At 36.0% G+C, this 21064-nt stretch overlaps 1 protein-coding gene across 1 annotated transcript in view; it reads left to right on the forward strand.

Annotated features, from left to right (window-relative positions):
* LOC150090351 (N-fatty-acyl-amino acid synthase/hydrolase PM20D1-like) overlaps nt 1-21064 on the forward strand; it is a 107734-nt gene that overhangs the window by 25897 nt on the left and 60773 nt on the right. Inside the window, exons 2-4 of the mRNA XM_090369083.1 lie at nt 2200-2432; nt 3629-3715; nt 20722-20855. Of these exons, the coding sequence (XP_090225209.1) occupies nt 2200-2432; nt 3629-3715; nt 20722-20855 (454 nt within the window). The remainder of the gene's footprint in view (nt 1-2199; nt 2433-3628; nt 3716-20721; nt 20856-21064) is intronic.

The following is a 21064-nucleotide window of genomic DNA, read 5'->3' on the forward strand; positions in this document are numbered from 1 at the left end:
CTTACTCAATCCATTGAAGGCCTTAAACACCTCAATCACATCTCCTCATAAGTGCCTAGTCATCAGATGCCACTATTTGTAAAACTGAAGCTCTTTACTGGTGAGAACACCCTTTTGTTCACTTCACCAGGCTCATTGCCCTTCTCTGCACCCATTCCAACAGATCCATGCCCTTCCTAAAATGAGGCTTCCGTTCCTGTATGCGGTACTCAAGGAGCAGCCTAACCATTGCATTATACAATGGGATAATCACCTCCTTATCCCTGCTGGCAAAATTCCTGTATATTATTGACATAACGCCATGAGTTGTCCTGTCAGCACTGCTCAGAGAACTTTATATGACTGCACAATTACTGCTAGGCTGTTTTCATGCTCAAATACCCTGAGTGTGGTACCACACAGCTAATACATTAATATGGGATTACTGCTCCCAATATGAAGTATCTTGCATTTTTCAATATTAAACTTCAATTGCCACTTCTGCCCATCTGCCTAATTTGTCTAGCTCTTATTGCAGTAGCACACCCTGATTACTGTGATTAACTACCCTACCAACCTTGTATCATCTTCAGACTTACACATTAAACCTGATATGCCTTCATCAATATCATTTGTAAATATAGAAAACAATAAGGGGCCCAATACTGAACTCTGGGGTCTCTACTAATAGCATTAGTCCAAGAAGAGCAGTGCCAATTGATAACCACTTTGTCTTTTCCCACTCAACCATTCCTTTGTCCATAGCAGCAACTCTCCCTTGATGCCACACTACTCCAATTTATATAGTAGTCTCTTATGTGCAAGTATAAAAAGCTTTTCTGAAATCTAAGTGTACAATGTCAAAATTATTTTTTGCATCCAGTTTCTTTCTTATTGTGTCAGAATATCAAATCAGCTTGGTAAGACAAGATCACCCTTTAACAAAGTCATGCTTTGGCTGCAGTATAATTGCCTATTAAGATGATCATACATTATATCTTTCCATCATTTTCCCTGGAACAGAAGTCAAGCTAACAGGTCTGTAATTACTCTCATCTCCCTTTGATCCCCCTTGTGATATGGGGATACATTTTGCACATCTCCAGTCCACGAGTACCTCTCCTGAATCCAGATATGCATTCATAATCATGACTAAAGGTTTGCTTACCTATTTTGCCGCTTTCTGTAATGTAACTGGATAGATCCCATCCACACCAGCTGCCTTTTTTACATTTAGCTTCAACAATTTCTTCTCCACTTTCTCCTCAGTTATCACAAAATCATCCGGCTTCCCGCCAGAATTTGATTCACTTCTGGCATCCATCCCCATCCTTAAATTTCTCATGTGTGAATGTATATTCAAAATACCCATTCCATTTGTCTGCAACCTTAGCAGGATCATCAACAGTTAATATTTCTATTTAAAAAAAAAAAAACTTAATGTTTAGGTTAATTATGATTAAACTAATAGTAATTAATTACTATTACTTTAATGATAAAATAATATAACCTAATGTAATGATTAGTTTAGCTTAATTATTAACAACTAGGGGGTTTATTGAAGGATTACATACTCTTAAAAATAGGTTTCCTTCCTGTATGCCTCATCAGATTTTATTATGTCTTCTCTTTTATGCATATTCATCAAAATGACTAGGGAGTATAGTTTGGGATATCTTGTAAGTACCACTCATTCATTTAATAATATTCATTTGCTTCAGTACATAAAAACACAAAATATTTTCTTCTTATAAGCATACTCTGTTTGTGATTATAAAAAAATTCGTTAAGTAATCAATTGGAATTTTGCATATACTGCTCAGAAAGAATGCATGTCATTCAACCTGTCTGCATTTTGTAGCACATCAAGAACCTATTAAAAGAGAGAAATATTTGAGACTTAAGGTGTTAATTGCAAAATAAATATCATGTTAATTATCTGGCTGAACTTTGTTGCTGCAGTAATGTTATCTGCTAGCATCTATATCTAATTTGGTCTTCAAGGAGGCATAATAACTTGTTAATAAATTCTTGTGTATTTATGTTCATGATGGATACCAGTGGATGGATTTTATGGTATCCATCATGAATTTATAATCAAATGAACATAACCTTGCTTTTACTTAACCAACTAATAGAAATTACAAAACAAAATACAGAAATATGAATTGCCATACAATTTATTAAAACAAGTCTTATAAATATTTTTTTGATATATAGGTTTTCCAAAGATTCACTCATCTTCACTGGTTACATTTGAAATAATAAATGATCTTAGTCTGCTGTATAGTATACAGGGAAGTGACTTATCTCTTAAACCATACCTTCTGGCTGGACATCTAGATGTTGTACCTGCTGAATCTTCAAGATGGAAAGTTCCACCTTTTGGAGGTGTCATACAAGATGGCTACATATATGGCAGGGGAACCATTGATGCTAAACATATTGTAATGGTGTGTATTTATTGTCTGAGTAATTATTAACTAATTTCTTTCTTTTTTTAGATATTCCAGAGGGTGGATTGGAAAGTTTGGAGGCTAATGATCTTGGTCTAATTAACTAATTTTTCTAATTATTCATGCAATTCATTTATAGTTCCAGCAGTTTAATAGTTTCATGTGGATTCTTGAGAGATTCTCATGAACTGAAATTTAAACAAATGGAGAATAACTGTTTCATTTTCCAAATTTCCTTATACAGTGTACAAAGAAGTGCACACACAAGATGGCAATAAATCAAGGATTTGCTGGTATCTTTGTTTTTATTAGTTCATCTTCAAATGTGACTATTTATACAATACCAGTGGATATGTTTTTAAAATTACTGTACAGTGTGTTCAAATATTCAGTCATGTCAAAATAAAATTTTTTCTTTTTATACTCTGATATATCCCCAAGGTGGGCATAGGATTTTACATTTTCACTGTAACTGTTTACAGCAGCTAATCTGCATGATATACCAGTATATTAGCTAATGTACTGGTAGCTAATATATTAGTGTCACAGTTATAAGTGGGCTGTGCACTTTTGGTGGAAGCATTAGGCAAAATGCTCAATGTGCAAAATTTGTGTTCATGTACATTACCCCAGAACTATAGCCAGCTCTGATCTGTTTTATCAGTTTTTAACTTTCTGTGTTTTCCAGCAGAGGCTATTCTACTATCTGCCCAATTAAAAAGAGCTGTTTGTATTACCCTGATCTTCCCACAGTTCATACCATGTATGAGATAAATTTAGGAGAAGAATATTATTGACTGCAACTATGGTTCATGCAATAAAATGGATCCAGTGTAATCATTGGCATACTGCTGAAAAATATAACATTGTAAGAAACAGCCTTTTCTGTTTCTTTTTTTGCATTACATTCATCTCTTTTACTCAGTAATTAGTTAAAATGTATTTTAAACTGGTTTAGCCACTGTTATGCATATTAGTGTGTGATGAAACTTAAGTAATGACAGCTTATCATTTTAATGATTAGGTGTCATACTTTATATTTCATTTTCCCTTATGGTGTGCGTATATATTTATATAAATAAAATATATAGTACTTAAGCATATATTATGTGTATTTATGTATAGCAGAACATTATGCTTAAATGATAAGATTTTAAATTGAAATTGTTTAAACAATTTCTTTGTTTCCTTAGGGACTTCTTGAAGCACTGGAATTTCTCCTGGAAAAGGATTTTAAACCAAAACGTTCCTTTTATCTTGCATTTGGCAATGATGAAGAGGTAAGCATTTTATTTATTTTTTTTTTAATAAAAGAAGCTCACACACAAAAAAAAGTTCAATGTTTTTTTTGGGGGGGGAATACCAACTTAACCCTGTATTTTTAGCACAGGTTGAATCAACTCTGCATGGCTAATAGTGACTTGTACTTCATCTGCTCTCTCCATATAGCTGAAACAACTAATGATTGTTGTTTAAAATGGTTTCTTTGAATTAGTTTCAGAAAATTCCGAAACATTCAAAATATCTGTTAATTATTGCACATTTAGTAAAATTCATGATTAAGTATACACATGTTGATTGATATGTGTCATGAAAAAATATTGATAGTAATTTCGATTTATTGCTGTGCATTTTCCTCCAATCAGCAATGTTTTCTGGATTTGTGACATTGAATTCCTTCGTATTTACATGTATGCTTTGCATTTCACTAACATCAGTGCTCGAAACTGATACACTAACATTGGTTTCGAGCACTGATTAGTGATGTGCTCTCCTGAAATCAAAGCATAGGTTGAAGGACAAAATTTCACTATCTGACAGTCTAAAGTGAGTCTTAATTTTCAAAAATTAATTAAAAATGTGTTTTTAATATTGAGCATGGATTTTCACAGTTTTGTTCAGAACAGATTGAAATTATAGATGGCATCAAAAAATGAACAAGTTTGAATTTTTTTGCTGATTTTTTTTAAAATTTTTGTGAGCACAGTTCTCTGAAAACTTTCTAGTTTGCACTTTTGCATAACCAACAGGGTTTCGGTTCATATAAGGCTAATGAACTGACCTTAATCTGAAATAATTGTTTCGTGTATTGCACTGGCATAATTTTTTTTTTTCTGTACCCACAGAATTTCCATAAAAGTAGAAATTCTGTGGGTGGGAATTTTGTGAAAATTTTTTGGGGTTAAAATAGTGCATTTTAAAGTTGTCAACATGAATTCCAAATTATTTTTTTTTAATGAAAATATGCTTGTGTTTTGGAAATATTAGATGGTGCATATCTCATAGTTTTCTTTAAGTATTTCATTAAAATTTATAATGGAACTCCTTGCTTACCCCAAAAACAGAATTTTGTACATGAATTCTGAAATATTACCACATTAGTTTATTTGGATATTATACAAGTTTAGAAAATTTGTAAAAATTTTTCTCATTTTTCCACTTCCATAAATTGTAATTTTATCATATAGAAAAAGTATCTTATTTAATTATATTAAATTTGTAGTTAACACTCCATATAAGTGGAAGCTTTGCTTTAATCCAGCAAAGTGCAAGGTCCTACACCTGGGGAACAGTAACCCCAAAATAACTTATACATTTGGTAGAGTTGAACTAAAGTCAGTAGTGTAAGAAATGGACTTGGGAGTTACAATACGGTCAGACATGAAGTTCTCCAAGCATTATAGACAGGTTGCAAGAAGGCTCATGGTGTCATATCGATGATTTATTAAACATTTGCTAGTAGAGATAAAGATGTTATAATCCCATTATACAAGGCTATTGTTAGACCACACTTGGAATACTGTGGTTAAGTATGGAGACCACACCTAAAAAAAACACACATCAAGCTTTTTGAAAGGGTCCAAAGACTGGTAACTCACCTGGTGAGATTGGTAAAAGGGCATCCATATGAAGAAAGACTTCGAATATGTGGGTTGCATAGCTTGGAAACTAGGCACTTAAGAGGAGAGTTGGTTGAGGTGTTTAAGGCTGTGAGAAGTCAAAGTAAAATGAATGAGGATGAAATTTTCACGGTTATAAATGATTCTAGAACTAGGTGCTAAATTCAAGTTATGGGGGAAGATTTATAGACTGGATTGCAGGAAGTTCTATTTTAGCCAGTGAGTTATAAATTACTGGAATAAGTTACCTACATGGGTGGAGAGGCTGACAGTTTGGGAAAATTAAATAAAATATTATTTATTTTATTTAATTTTTTTTATTACTATCATATTACTTTTTTTCTTTCTTTTTTGACTGGTGAAGCATAAGCCTTAGGCTTCCTTGCATCATATGGCCATTACTAATATTAATACTACTAATACCCTATCCTGTACAAACATAATAGTCATTCTCTGTGACTTCCAGAGAAGAGGAAGAAATTGTAAGACCTTGATTCATTTTTGGTGTAGTCATTGATTATTTGTTTATATGAAAAATATGTACCTAGAGTATTTTAAATTTTGAGTTCTAAGGCTACATGGATTAGACAAATATATACATATAATGTGCATCGATGAATGAATAAAAAAAAAATTGCCTTGTATATTTGGTGCAAATTTGGAATTTTGTCAATGAGTTTGAAATGCCATGAGAAAAGGGAGTGTATTATAGAATATAGTAAGAATACATATTGTATTTTCCCTACATAACCTCCATTGAAGCTATTTGAAACTGCTTTTGAATAGAGAGAATTTGTATGGAAGTGAAACCTAGTGCCCTTCTCTGCCACATGGCTCAAACAACATAGATACCACCTATCTTTATTTTGCAACTTCAAACTCGAAGTTGCAAAATAAAGATAGGTGGTATCTATGTTGTTTGAGCTTTTCGTTTTAATTGCTTTTTGTTTTAAAACGAAAATTTTTCGTTTTAATTGCTGGAGAGTATCATAGGGAAGTGTTCTACATATTATATTGAGGTAAACTCTCTCTTATTATTTTACAAATATTGATTTCAATGTAGAACATATTGAGCATTACAGCTCTGGTTCATACTATCAAACGCTTGTTTATCAGATGGATGAATCAAGGAATTGGTAACATAATTACAATTAAAAATACTGCCAATAGTTATTACAGTAGTTTTTGCTACAAACATCATCAGTTGGCATAAAATCACAAGGGAACACAATAGAAGGTTGAAAAAGCTATGCCAACACATGGTCTGTCAAGTGGCATAGAAAAGGATATGTTAGATGACTGTTGGGTGGGGAAGGAAGATGTCCACTCGAGTGTATGCATGAAGTAACAACAGGAACTTAGTGGAATAATACATCATTGCTATACATTCATAAGAAAGTAACTTACTAGGTGAAAGTTTAATCAAAAATTTTGTTAGATCAATATTGGGAGAATGCCATTATGAAATGACTGTGTTGATCTCTGTTTAGCCATAGTTAGATGCAAGACTTTTTTATTATTATTATTAAACTAATGCTTGTGTTTTGGGCACATTAGATGGTCCATATCTCATAGTTTGCTTTAAGCATTTCATAAAATTTATAATAGCGTTCTTTCTTTTCCTGGCCCAAAAACAGAATTTTGTATCTGAATTCTGAAATATTGCCACATTAGTTTATTTGGATGCTATACAGGTTTAAGAAATTTGTAAAAAATTTCTCACTTTGCTGTTTCAATAAACTATAATTTTATCATGTGGAAAAAGTATTTAATTATATTAGTTTTAAAATTAAAATGGGGAACATATTGTGCAAAAAGGATAAATGGAACAGGACCAGGCTATAAATGATAGTGACAAAGGTTGATGACATTGTAGAGCAGAATATCATCTTTTAAGGGCACAAAGGGTGATACTGTTGTACACATTGGCACTAATGATATTAAGAGTAGGAGACCGGCAGAATTACTTAACAAGTATAAGTCAACGTTGAAAAAAGCCATGAGTTACTGTTGAATTTGAAAGTGTCTGCAATTCTGCCCAGACATGATAGGAGGGAGTGTATGATGAGAGCCTTGTCAATCAATTTGGCTCCGGAGAGATTGTGCAAGGCTCAAGGGGTAAAATTTTTCTCAGCCTGGTCTGTGCTTGTTAACAGGAGAGACTACTTCTACAGGGATGGGATACACTTATCCCATCCCTGTAGAAGTAGGGATGCACCCTTTCTATAAATAAATAGAAAGGGTGCAAGGATATTTGCTGATGCTATCGAGACAGAGTTAGGTGGGTCGGAAAACTGCTAGCTTGGGGAGGATACACAGACTAATAAATTAACAGTAGCTGCTGGCAGAGGTGAAAGTGATTCTTGCATTGCTTCTATTGAAATGCAATTGAGCAGCAGCGTGGAAAGCAAGGCAATAAGGATTTCCAGGACTGCTGGGAGTCATAGTGGAACAAGTAAATACATGGGCTGTGTTAGGGTAACTAAGAGTAGAAACAGGTACACCAATGCTAGGAATATAGTTAATAAATTTGATGAGCTGGCAGTGCTAGTAAAGACATCAAAGACATATTGTTGGGATATCAGCTAAGTGGTGTCCAAAGACATAAGCAGTGCAGAATTGGAATTTGAGGAGTACAATGTGTACAGAAAGGATAGACAGCACAGGAAGGGAGGAGGGGTTATGCTTTTAGTTAAGAAACACAAAATCTAAGGAAATGCATCCAATTGGTGTTGGTGAACAGTGCAATGTTGAGTCTGTTTAGTGTGATATAAGCATTGGGAAAGGAAAAATGAGAGTAGGTGTGTGTTGCAGGTCTAATGAATCTGATGAGTATAATGAGCAATTGGTCCCACCGAAATAGAGTAGGCCAGTAAATCAGAGTGTCTTAAAATAGGGATTTTAATTTCCCAGAGATTGACTGGAATTTGTGGGTTGGTCACTCACACGCTAGCAAGGATTTTGTGGATTTATTGGATGATTGTTTTCTACAGCAGCATGTTCGGGAGGCAGCTAGAGGGAGTAATACTCTTGATTTAATTATCAGTAGTGATTCTTCATGCATTAAGAATCTGCAGATAAAGGAACCACTAGGTGGCAGTGATCATAGTGTGCTGAATTGGGATTTACTCAAAGAGGTAACTACCATCGGGGTAAAGGGAAGGGTTTTTGCTTTCGTAAAGGTGACTACGATGGTCTGAGACAGTATTTAAATTCTATATGGTGGGACCAACTGATGATGTCAGCAACAGCAAACTCAAAATGGGAAGCATTCAAGAAATAATCTTGGAAGCTACTAGGCTTTTCATACCAACTAAGAAATATTCTTCAAGATTTAGGCCTAAATGGATGTCAGATTAACTAATTGAACATGTGGCAGAGAAGAAAAATGAAGGATTTTTGCCTTCAAATGAAGAGAAGAAAAATGAAGGGTTTTTGCCTTCAAATGAAGAGAAGAAAAATGCATGGGATACATATAAATTAATAGGTTTCACAGAGGCCTATGATAGATTGATTGATTGATTGATTTGGTAGTTGTTGGCGCATCGGCTTCTGTGGCCATATTGCACCTCCCAAGGTTTTTTTGCAGTACTTTGATCCAAGCCCGAGGCGGGAATCGAACCCGCGACCTTTGGTTTGCCGGGCAGGTACTTTACCCACTCGGCTAGCCCGGTCGGCGCCTATGATAGATATAAGCTAGTTTGTAACCAAGTCACAAAGGAGGTTAGGCAGGCAAATGCAGATTACACGAAATCTTTGGCAAAGCAAAGAAAAACAGCAATGAGTTCTTTACTTATGTAAACTCTAGAAGGAAGGGGACGAATCAGATTGGTCCACTTGATAGCAATGGTTCAACTGTTGATGATCCTGCTCAGGTAGCTAACAAACTAAGTGAATATTTTGCATCTACATTCACACAGGAGGAGTTATTCAGGGAGGGGAATGCCAGAGGTGTATTAAACACTGGCAGTAAGCTAGATAATCTTGTAATAACTGAGAGTAAAGTGGGGGAGAAAATTTTGAAGATAAACATAAGAAAGTCACCTGTGGTGGATGGAATCTGTCAGTTATATTAAAGGAGGCAGCAAAGGACATAAACAAACCCATAGCCATAATTATGAGAGCTTCCTTGGACTCAGGGGAGGTCCCCATGGACTGGAGGTTTGCAAATGTATCACCAATTCCCAAAGGGGGTTCAAAAGGTTATACAAGTAACTATTACTGCGTTCCGGGGAATCACTCGTTAAAGAAGCATTGCAGGACCATCTAGACAAGACTTCAGTTATAGGTCGGACACAGCATGGGTTTTTTAAGGGGAAGCCTTATCTGACCAATTTGATTGGATACTATGATTTAGTCACAAAAGAACTGGATGCAAATAATAATTTTGATATCATATATTTAGATTTTAGAAAGGCTTTTGATACTGTTGCACATGGAAGACTGCTGCACAAATTAGCAGTGTGGCATTGGAGGCAAATTGCTGCTATGGATAAAGGAATGGTTTAGAGGGAGAAGACAGAGTGGTAATCAGTGGACATTGCTCTTCGTGGACTAATGTTATTAGTGGAGTCCCCCAGGGTTCAGTGCTGGGTCCATTGTTCTCGGTATTCATTAATGATATTGATGATGGTATATCAGGCTTAATGTTCAAGTTTGCAGATGATACGAAGGTCTGCAGGGTTATTAATGACACTAATGACAGTACGCTACTGCAACAGAATCTAGAAAAGTTAAGCAGATGGGCTGAGAGGTGGCAACTGAAGTTTAACATTGACAAATGTAAAGTACTGCATATGGGAATCAGTAACTTCAGAGTATCGTATCAACTGTGTGGTACTACACTGACACTGGTAGAGTTTAAAGGACCTGGGGGTAATTGTGCAGGTAGATATGAAATTTTCTGAGCAGTGCAGACGGTCTGCAAGAGTAGCTCATGGTGTCTTGTTAATGATATACAGGAATTTTTCTAACAGGGATAAGGAGGTGATTATCCCCTTGTATAAGGCAATGGTCAGGCCACACCTTGAGTATTGTATACAGGTCTGGAGACCTCATTTTAAGAAGGATGTTGAGCTGTTGGAATGAGTACAGAGAAGGGCAACAAGATTAGTGAGTTAGTGAATGCAAGAAAGGGTTGCCCTTATGAAGAAAGGCTTAAATTTTGCAAATTACAGCGTCTGCAGACTAGGCACTTGCGAAGTGATCTGATTGAGGTGTATGAAGCCTTGAATGGTTGGTTTGAGCATTCTGAATTGTTATTGTTATTTTTGGCTTTTAGGAGCATTAGCAACTAAGGCCATATTGCTCTGGGGATATGCGGTGGTCATTCCCCGACCTTTCCACTTCCTCCGTATTTGGTGGTCACGGGGGTCGAACCCCAGTCTAATCAAGAAGCATGTGCTACGCACTGCTGCACCTGGCTACGGAAGTGCCCAGCATGCTCAATGCTGATGGGATTCTTCCTCTTGCTCAGAATAATTGCCTGAGGGCGCATAAATTCATATTGATGAAAGACAGTTGTAGGATAGATGTGCGGAAGTTTGCCTTTAGCCAGCGGGTGGTTGATTACTGGAACAAACTTCTATCTGTTGTTGTAGAAGTTGATAGCTTAAACAAATTGAAGGCAGAACTAGACAAACATTTGGAGCGAGTTGATGAATGAAATGAGAAGGGGGTGTATTTTTTTTTTTTTTTTTTTTTTTTTTTTTGGCAGTGCTATATAAGCTTGCTTTCTTGCATCATGTGCTAATGCTAATTATTTTATGATGATTGGGTAAATTTTAAGTCGCCAAACTATAAAGAAGAGTGGGCTCTCAGAGAGAGGGGGAGTTGGTTAAGTGAGGAGCAGTTAATCAGTATAATTATTTTATGGCAATTGAGTAAATTTGAAGTGACTGAACTAAGACTATAAGAACCAGATTCCTAGTAATAGGGTAGATAAATGAGACAGTTAAGAGGCAGTCCATTGAACATATGTGAATGTTATGGCATTGCTAAAAATAAATTTAGTAAGCACAGTTGAACCTCCTGATAATGAAGTGCCCTCTCTGAATATCCCTCAGAAAGGCCCATCAAAAAATGACTGGGAGCACTCTACACACATTGTGCAATTCACTGTTTTTAGAATAGGCTGAAAAATCCTGTGCATTGTAACTACACTGCACTACAATATTAATATTTTTTACGACAAAATGTTTTTCACAAATGTCAGTGAAGGTGAATATTTGATATAATAGGCATCCTGGCATGAAAATTCCATGTACCCAATAGAAATCAATCTACCATCTTTACAGAGCCTGCACATTATATAGATTATTCTTGTCTATAAAAACACAGGTTACAACCACATCACTTCATTCCCATTTTTTGGCTTTCTCAAATTAAGTCAACATGCCACATTCCCAGTACTCAGGATGGCAAGTCATCGTCATTTAGATAATTCTTTAAGATAGGGAGCCGGATAGTTGCATGAGGAGGTGGAATGTTGACTTAATGTGTCGTGCAATGTCATCTCAGCACTATGGAAGCAGTTTCAGTAGACAGGAACCATTACAAGAACAGCTGGCCAAGGTTACCATTAGTAGAGAGGCACATGATGCAAGAAAGCAAGCTTATGCAGCATCAGCCAAAAAAAAAAAAAAAAAACCCTCTCCCATTTCACTCCCTCCGTTCGTTCCAAATACCTGTCCAGCCCAGCCTTAAATTTATTTAGGCTATCAACTTCCACAACAAAGGCTGGAAGGCTGTTCCACCAACCAACTACCTGCTGGCAAAAGGCAAACTTCCGCACATCTGTCTTTCCTCAATTTCAATTTATGCCCTCTCAGGTGATTATTCTGAGCAAGAGGAACCATACCATCAGTGCTGAGCATTCTCAAACCATTCATGGCTTTATACACCTCAATCAGATCACCTCGCAGGTGCCTAGTCTCCAGACACTGTAATTTGCAAAATTTAAACCTTTCTTCATAAGAGCAACCCCTTTGTTCCATTCACTAATCTTGTTGCCGTTCTCTGTACTCGTTCCAACAGCTCTACATCCTTCTTAAAATGAGGCCTCCAGACCTGTATACAGTACTCAAGGTGTGGTCTGACCATTGCCTTATACAAGGGGATAATCACCTCCTTATCCCTGCCAGAAAAATACCTGTATATCATTGACAAGACACCATGAGCTACTCTTGCAGACAATCTGCACTGCTCAGAAAACTTCATAGGTTGTAGATGACTTTCATCAACCGGTGAAATACCACCACTTTGCTTATTGGAGACTTGAAGTGGTGAAACCCATGTTTAGTCTCTAGAGCAAAGTTTCCGGCATCCCCCTCCCCTCATACTTCTCCTTCAACCCATGCACGGTACTAAGTACTACAGGTTTTGATACCTTTCGTGTTTGGGGTTTTCATAAAAAAAAAAAAAAAAAAAAACAATTACCCCAGATCCTTTTCATTCTCTACCACTGTCAGTGTAGTACCACAGAGTTGATACGTTACTCTGGGGTTACTGCTTCCCATATGTAGTACTTAACATTTGTCAATGTTAAACTTCATTTGCCACCTCTCAGCCCATCTGCTCAACTTTTCTAGATCCTGTTGCAGCAGCATACTGTCATTAGTGCCATCCTGTTGCTGCAGCGTACTGTCATTAGTGTCCTTAACAACCCTGCCCACATTTGCACATCTCCAATCCATAGGTACCTCCCCCGAGTCCAAAGAAGCTCTCATAATTATAGCTAAGGGTTTGCTTACTTCCTTTACTACCTCCTTTAATATCACTGGATAGATCCCATCCACCCAGGGTGTCTTTTTTATGTTTATCTTCAATAATTTCGGCTCCGCTTTACTCTCAGTTATTACAAAATCATCTATCTCACTGCCAGAGTTCAATTCACCTCTGGCATTTGTCTCCCTAAATAACTCCTCACGTGTGAATGTAGATGCAAAATACTCATTTAGTTTGTTAGCCACCTTAGCAGGTTCATCAACAATTGAACCATCAATATCCAATGGACCAATCTGATTCATCCCTTTCCTTCTAGAGTTTACATAAGTAAAGAACTCTTTGCTGTTTTGATTTGCATCCTTTGCCAAAGATTTCTCATATTCTGCCTTTGCCTGCCTAATCTACTTTGTGACTTTGTTACAGACCAGCTTATATCTATCATAAGATTCCATGTCACCCATTAATTTATATAAGTATCCCATGCATTTTTCGCGCCTCCGTAGCCAGGTGGGAAGGAGCAGCAGTGCGTAGCACACGCTTCTTGATTAGACCGGGGTTTGAGCCCGTCACCACCAAATACGGAGGATGCGGAAAGGTCACGGAATGACCACCGCATATCCCGGAGCAATATGGCCTTAGTTGCTAATGCTCCTAAAAACCAAATAACAAACAAACAAACCATGCATTTTTCTTCTCTGCCATATGCTTAGTTCATCTGTCATCCATTTAGGCCTAAACTTGAAAAATATTTCTTAGTTGGTATGTAAAGTAACAGTAGCTTCCAAGATTAATTCTTTGAATGCTTCCCATTTTGAATTTGCTGTTGGTAACATCATCAGTTGGTCCCACCATATAGAATTTAATTACTGCCTCAGACCTCCGTAGTCGCCTTTACGAAAGCAAAAACCCTACCCTTTACCTCTGATGGTATTTACCTCTTTGAGTAAATCCCACTTCAGCACACTGTGATCACTGCCACTTAGTGGTTCCTTAATCTGCAGATTCTTAATGCATGAAGAATCACTGCTGGTAATCAGATCAAGAGTATTACTACCTCTAGTTGCCTCCTCAACATGCTGATGTAGAAAACAATCATCCAATAAATCCACAAAAGCCTTGCTAGTGTGTGAGTGAACAACCCACAATTTCCAGTCAATATCTGGGAAATTAAAATCCCCCATTATAAGACTCTCTGATTTACTGGCCCACTCTATTTCCCTGTAAAGTTTCTTATTATACGCATCAGAGTCATTAGGCCTACAGCACACTCCTACTCTCAATTTTGATCTCCCGATGCTTATGTCACACCAAAGTGACTCGACACTGCATTGTGTTGAGTCACTTTGGCGTGACATATCTTTTAAGGGCACAATATCACCTTTTGTGCCCTTAAAAGATGATATCCGCTCTACAACGTCATCAGCCTTTGCCCCTGACAGACATACCCTGGTCCTTTTCCACCTATCCTTTTTACATACCATGTTTCCTGTCTCCCTAACAATAGAGTCACCAACAACTATGAGTTCCTGTGGGACCTGCGCATTCTGCCTTGGGGATTGCCGCTGTGTTGTGTGATGATGAAGTGCAAGCTCTGTTGTTGGTGTGGGCAGCTGAGAGCTTGATGGGACCCTCAATTTAGATTGTTCAAGGGCATCCACCCTGTCCTTCAAGTTCTTATATAGGCCCATAACAACGCTGAGTTGTCGCCTGATTTCCTCACACTCCTTACATCGCGCACACACAAAGACATCCCCCTTAGAAATATCATGTCCCGTACCTGATTGCTCCACAAACATCAAGCAAGCAGTTCATTTTAAAAGGCTGTGATTCAGAGGGCAACTGCCCCCCTCAGTTCTCCCCTGAGCCACAGCACTCCCATTAGCTTGAGCTTTTTGCTTTTCTGCTCTGGTCTGAGCCATGATTTCGATTTAATTTCAATAAAATTTCAATTTCAGTACTAAATTATAACCCTAAACTTGTATCACAACACAGTTATAACACTATATATCTATATATATATTTTTTTCAGTATCAAGTATTATCTCCAAGTACTGTTTATGTAACTTCCGTATCGAGTTATGTATTAATTAGTTATGTTACGTTTGTAAAATCTAAGTTGTTATATGTATATAGTTAAAAAATACGATTTGATTGACAATGAAGTTTAACAAGATTAATAAATTTTACTGATTAATTGATAATATTATATACTATACTAAGCTGACGCTATCTAGTTCGGGATATAACGTATTGTATAACAATGGCGGCAAGTTACGAACGGTAAATCTACGGACACTTAAGTATTAATTAACTTCCAAAATCTCGCTGTCTCAATTCAGAATAAACCAAGGATCTTGACTAGGTCTATAAGCTACTTATAGAAAATAATTTAATATAACAATTATTCAATAAAGCATCTAAATATGGCTAAAAAACTTTCCGTTCCGCGGAGCTGCAAAACTTGTAAACACATGGATTGGATACCCTTACCGATACTAAGTAATAACCCACAAAATCTCTATCTAAGTTAAAATTTAAACTAAGTATAATAACTAGGAATATAAAGCTACCCCTGAAAATAAGTTAATATGTCAACTAATAAAACAGAAAAAACTTCTCTATTTTCAGGGGCATTAAAAACTTCGGCTACTTTCATTCCCACATTATTGTAGGTGGACATGATTTTTCAATTTTAAGCAGGGGAAAACATGATATAATCAGGCATTTGAAATAAGCTTAAGGACAGCATGCAGTGCATAGGAAGAAATGTAAAAATAGATGTAGCATTTCATAGTAATAACAGTGCCATAATTGTAGATGTTTATTTGCATCTTTTGTCATCATAGAACATAATTTATCCCCAGGGGCTCACATCTGGTGAGGGTGGGCTTGGCACACCCAGGGTCCTGAGCTGGATATTATCATTCTTCTCTTCTTGGTTGATCCCTTCTACTTTTGACTCTCTTTCTCTCTTAGGGTAACTCAGAAATTTTTTTTTTGTCTGGTGCAGCATAAGCCCCAGGCTTCCTTGCACCATATAGCTAATAATAATAATAATAATAATAATCCTCTGAGTTGTTGCTGATCATGCAGAAATGCTGTTCAGAAATATATTTCCTAATAGATAATGTGATAAAAAAAAAAATGATAGGCATTGTTAGTGAAATTTCATCAACAGAGAAAGAAGGGGCAGTGATATCTCTGAAAAATGAGCCATTTTCAATTGCTTCAGATGTGACTAATCAAAGTGATTCCAAGCTATATCCCATTATGGAGACCTTTCGTAATAAAAAAAATTCGTCAAATTGAAAACATCTTGGTCTCAGTGGAAGGTGACTACAGGGTGCAACATGGCATCTTTGAACAACCTGAAAGCATGCGAGGTTCCTTCAAAAAACTGTCTGGCACTCAGTGTTGATAATGTACCTGTTATAATAGTGAGCTAAAAACTGAAGTAGCAAGGGTATTGAGAGGAGATTTTTGGTGATACTAGGCTGTCCTTGTCATCTTATTAATTTGCATGCTGAAAAAGGAGCCAAAGGAAAGGATACAACTCGCTTTCTGAAGTCAAAAAAGATTTTGAAGCATGCATGTACATGCTGGCTGTCTGCTTAATTGTGTGACTAGACTAGTAGAAAAATGTATGCCTATATACACTTTTATTTTAAAAATAAAAATTGTTAATTTAAAAATATATATTATTTATAGTTATCTTCATTATGATATAAAAAAAAAAAGGGATGCTATTACAGCATGCACAATCTTAAAAACATGTTTCCCTATAACAAAAATGTTAAATTAAGCTCTTTATGCAAAGCAGATTTGTTTATGTGAAGTATTTACACATGCCCACCTTACAACTAAATACCCTTAATATATTACCATTATGGCATTCTTTAGTTTGCATTGACATTGTATAATAAACATTATGGGAATCCTGTTGTCTTGAAACTTTACTAGATATGTTGGACAGAACTTGTGTGATCGAGACCTGCTAATATTTGTAAAATCGGACAACAGTGACAACCTTTGACATGTCTATTTAAAGAAAAGCCGTACGAGCACTTTTCAACGTTACCAAATTAAAAACTACAACAAGCAATCACTAGTGAGTGATACTGATTCATGATCAAATCTATTTTATGATGCAAAAAAAAACTTCAATGAATTTTTTGAAAGAAGAAAAATTGATAGTGTCAAGAACTTCTGAATCACAAACTTCTGATGAAAGTAGTCCTAAATAGGCCAAGCAAGCTGATAATTTTGGGCATACTATCTACACTCATGCAGAAATTCTGTTTATGCTCATAAATCAAATATTTTTTTATACAATTGTTTGAAAATCTGAACCTAGCTCTTCAACCTAATGTACTTCATATCTGTGTACTGGGATCACACTCCTAAATATGTTGAATGTTTATATGCAAATTTGTTGTGCCAGCAATTCCATTTCTATTTTGGAAGCTGATTATCACAGCAGACTCAACTAAAAGGATGGTTCTGACTTGTTGTAGGCATTTCTTCTGCAAAGGTTGTGGAGGATCTGAAAAAAGAGGGGAAGATTTTGTTCTTTTGTTTAGTGAGAAAGTGCTTAATTATTATATATGACTACATGGCACACAAGTTCCCATTGAAAAATTATGTTCTTATAAATGTTGACATAGCACAAATTTTATCAATTGGCAGTATATTGTTTTCAGATTTAAAATTTTTTGTAGACAAGTTTCCAGTACTTTTTGACATTGTTAACTCAAAGAAATAAAGAAAGATATACAGTAGGTAGTCCTTGGTCTGGGAATTGACAAGTGCAGTGCAGAGAAATATGAAATATAGCAAATTATGCCAACAGATCATCCTTGGAATTTTAATAATTCCTCCTGGCAAGGCTGAGTGCCAAAAATATATTTAACCTGATGGGGGGGGTGAAATGAATTTAGATCTCTTTCTTGTAACTCTTTGGAAATGTTCTTGTTGACAGCCAACTATCAAGAGTTTGAGAACTTTGGCTTAACATTTCTGAAGAGGAACAAAGTCTGCAACAGTATCTTTCTCAAAGCACTAAATTTGTCTAACAGACAATCCAAACAGAAATTCAGAGACAGAAAATCCTAAGTATGCTGGAAAGTATACTGTACTATCAACAGCCCTAAAGCTGTATTTTAATATAAAGTGTGTATTTTGACAGGGAAATTTAATTTCTATTGTGGTGTGGACAGATTTTACAGAAACTTCCTGCTTTTTCTTTGTTTTGATCATGATTTTTGTGATGAAACACAAAGTAGGAGGAAAAAGCCAGAGGCTTATTTCTGCAAAAAAAAAAAAAAAAAAAAACCTGTTTTTTTGTCAGCCTAAAAATCTCCTATTTTTGCCTCTTTACAATTACCCAATCTTCAGCTTTTTGAAAGTCAGAAGTTGACAGCTATGTGAATGTGTGGTTTCTTATAAATAAAATATGCTTTTGGAAGAATGCAGTTTAAAAAAAAAATTTTTTTTTGCTTTTGTAGTATGTGTTTTTGTCATGTTACTTATTAATTATTGATTTAAAAGTAAATTTTGAGTAAAAGTAAAACAGAAATTATTTATATACACTGGTGTTCAAGGAAAGTGCATCACCCCCCCTTAAAATTGTAATTGTTGTTCGAATAATGTAAGTATATGGCAATATTTCTTACAGATTGACACGCGTAGGTGATGATGTAATATTGCATCAGCTGTTACTTTCAGCTATATAAGCATGTTCTGCAAGAGTTGCAGTCATCCCTTGCTTGTGTCAGGATGGCAAGTTACATGCAGTTGACACAACGAAGAAAGAGTGCTATTGTGGCTTTACGTGAGGAAGGATGTTCTTCCTGTCATATTGCTTATAGAGTGTCTTGTAATCAGTCGACAATGAGTAGATTTCTTTCCACACTCAAGAATACTGGTTCTGCTGATAAGAAAAAAGGAACCAGACGCAAACGAGTCTCTATGCCAAAACAGGACTGCATTTTGAAGCGCTTATGCCTTAAAAACTAAAGCTTCTTCGTCTGAGCTGAAAAGAGAATGGGAAGAATGTACAGGAGTGCTAGCAAGTGCAGTAACAGTCAAAAGATGCCTCTTCAAAAATGGACTTGTAGCCTATTGTCCTAAGAAGAAGCCCCTCCTCACACAAAAAATGGAAAAGGCCTGATTAATTTGGTGTAAGGAGCATGTCAAATGGACCCCTGAGCAGTTGAAGTCAGTTATTTTCTTGTATGAGAAGAAATTCAACCTTCATGGCTCTGATGGGAGACAAATGATTCACTGTAGACTTGGTGAACAATACCATCCAGACTGTTTGGTGTCTACAGTGAAATTCCCTGCCAGCCAAATGATATGGGGATGCATTTCATATCGCAGAGTAGGTCACCTGCAGTTTATAAAAGGTTCCATAAATGCCAGTGGATACCTGGCTATATTGGGAGGCAAATTGCTGCCAACCATTAAAGACCATTTCAATCTTCCAAGTAACTGCATCTTTCAGGACGACTCTGCTCCTTGTCATCAGGCAAAAAGTGTAAGTAGGCACTTCTGTAGTTACTTTAGCTTCATTTCTGCATTAGAAGTTCAACGGTAATGTGTTTACATTTGTTACAGGCAAAAAAATGGTTGGAAGAACAGTCCATTACTCTTAGCTGGTCAGGAAACAGCTTGGACCTGAATCCTGTGTGGAATCTGCAGTTGCCAGAAAGAAACCAAAGACCCTTTGTGAACTTCAGGAAGCCATAATTCGTGTTTGGAACCATGAACTATCAGTTGATTATCTTCAGAAATTGATGCCGACCGGGCTAGCCGAGTGGGTAAAGTACCTGCCCGGCAACCCAAAGGTCGCGGGTTCGATTCCCGCCTCGGGCTTGGATCAAAGTACTGCAAAAAACCAAAAACCTTGGGAGGTGCAATATGGCCACAGAAGCCGATGCGCCAACAACTACCAAATCAAAAAAAAAAAAAAAAAAATCAGAAATTGATCTTGTCAATGCCTTGATGGTGTGCTGCTGTCATCAGGGCCATAGGTGGTTCAACTAAATATTAGTTTGCATCTGGTGAACTTTTTATTTTGTTTTCCATTTAAAATGATAAACTGAAGCAAATTGAGGGCTTCTGATAACATTTCAGCCCTAATTGTCGTATTTACCAAAACTGTTGTGTAAAGGTTGCAAATGGTCATTTTGGATATTTTGAGAGCACCCGTCAAATATTACTTAGCTTTGCCTTAACTGTTAATAAATATCTTTTGTTTATATTTCTATTTGTGATGAATGAATATTTCATTAATGAATATTTCTATTCATTAATGTAACATACCATCACGATAAAGGGTTAGAAATGTGAAATTCCTAGGTGATGCACTTTCTTTGATCACCAGTGTATATTAGAAAAGTGCAGCAGAATTTATTTATACAAATAATGATTCTTTTAAATAATGTTTAGTGATATTCAGTAGAATGAAATTTATTCACCACTATGAAGTTCATTATAATAGGTTTTTATTGTATCTTATCCCACATAATTTTTAAAACTTATGCTATGAGAATTTTTTTCATGTCTGTGAAACCCTTATTTCCATTTAATTCAGAAAATTGGTGCTGCACTGTATATTGGTTCTTAAATCATAACTGTTTCATATATATTAATTTTTTTAGGGAGGAGGATTTAGTGGTGCTCGTCACATTAGTCAAATATTGTCATCTCGAAATGTGACACTGGAGTATATGCTTGATGAAGGTTCTTTTGTTTTAAATAATTCAATACCCGGTGTTCAAGTGCCAGTAGCAATGTGGGTAAAATTTTTCATACAAAAAGTAGCATATATATTTATCAATATGTAAAAGTTTAATAATTATCTATTTTTAAATAAAATCTAAATATTTAGAAAATTGAATAAAATTTTATAATTATAATTTCTGAGTTACTTACACGTTTAATATAACTTCTGAGTTACTTACACTTTTAATATAACTTCTGAAAGAGTAACAAGAGTGTATA

This window comes from Mastigoproctus giganteus, chromosome 2, assembly GCF_048544385.1.
Source record: "Mastigoproctus giganteus isolate SK-2022 chromosome 2, ASM4854438v1, whole genome shotgun sequence".
Lineage (NCBI taxonomy): Eukaryota > Metazoa > Arthropoda > Arachnida > Uropygi > Thelyphonidae > Mastigoproctus > Mastigoproctus giganteus.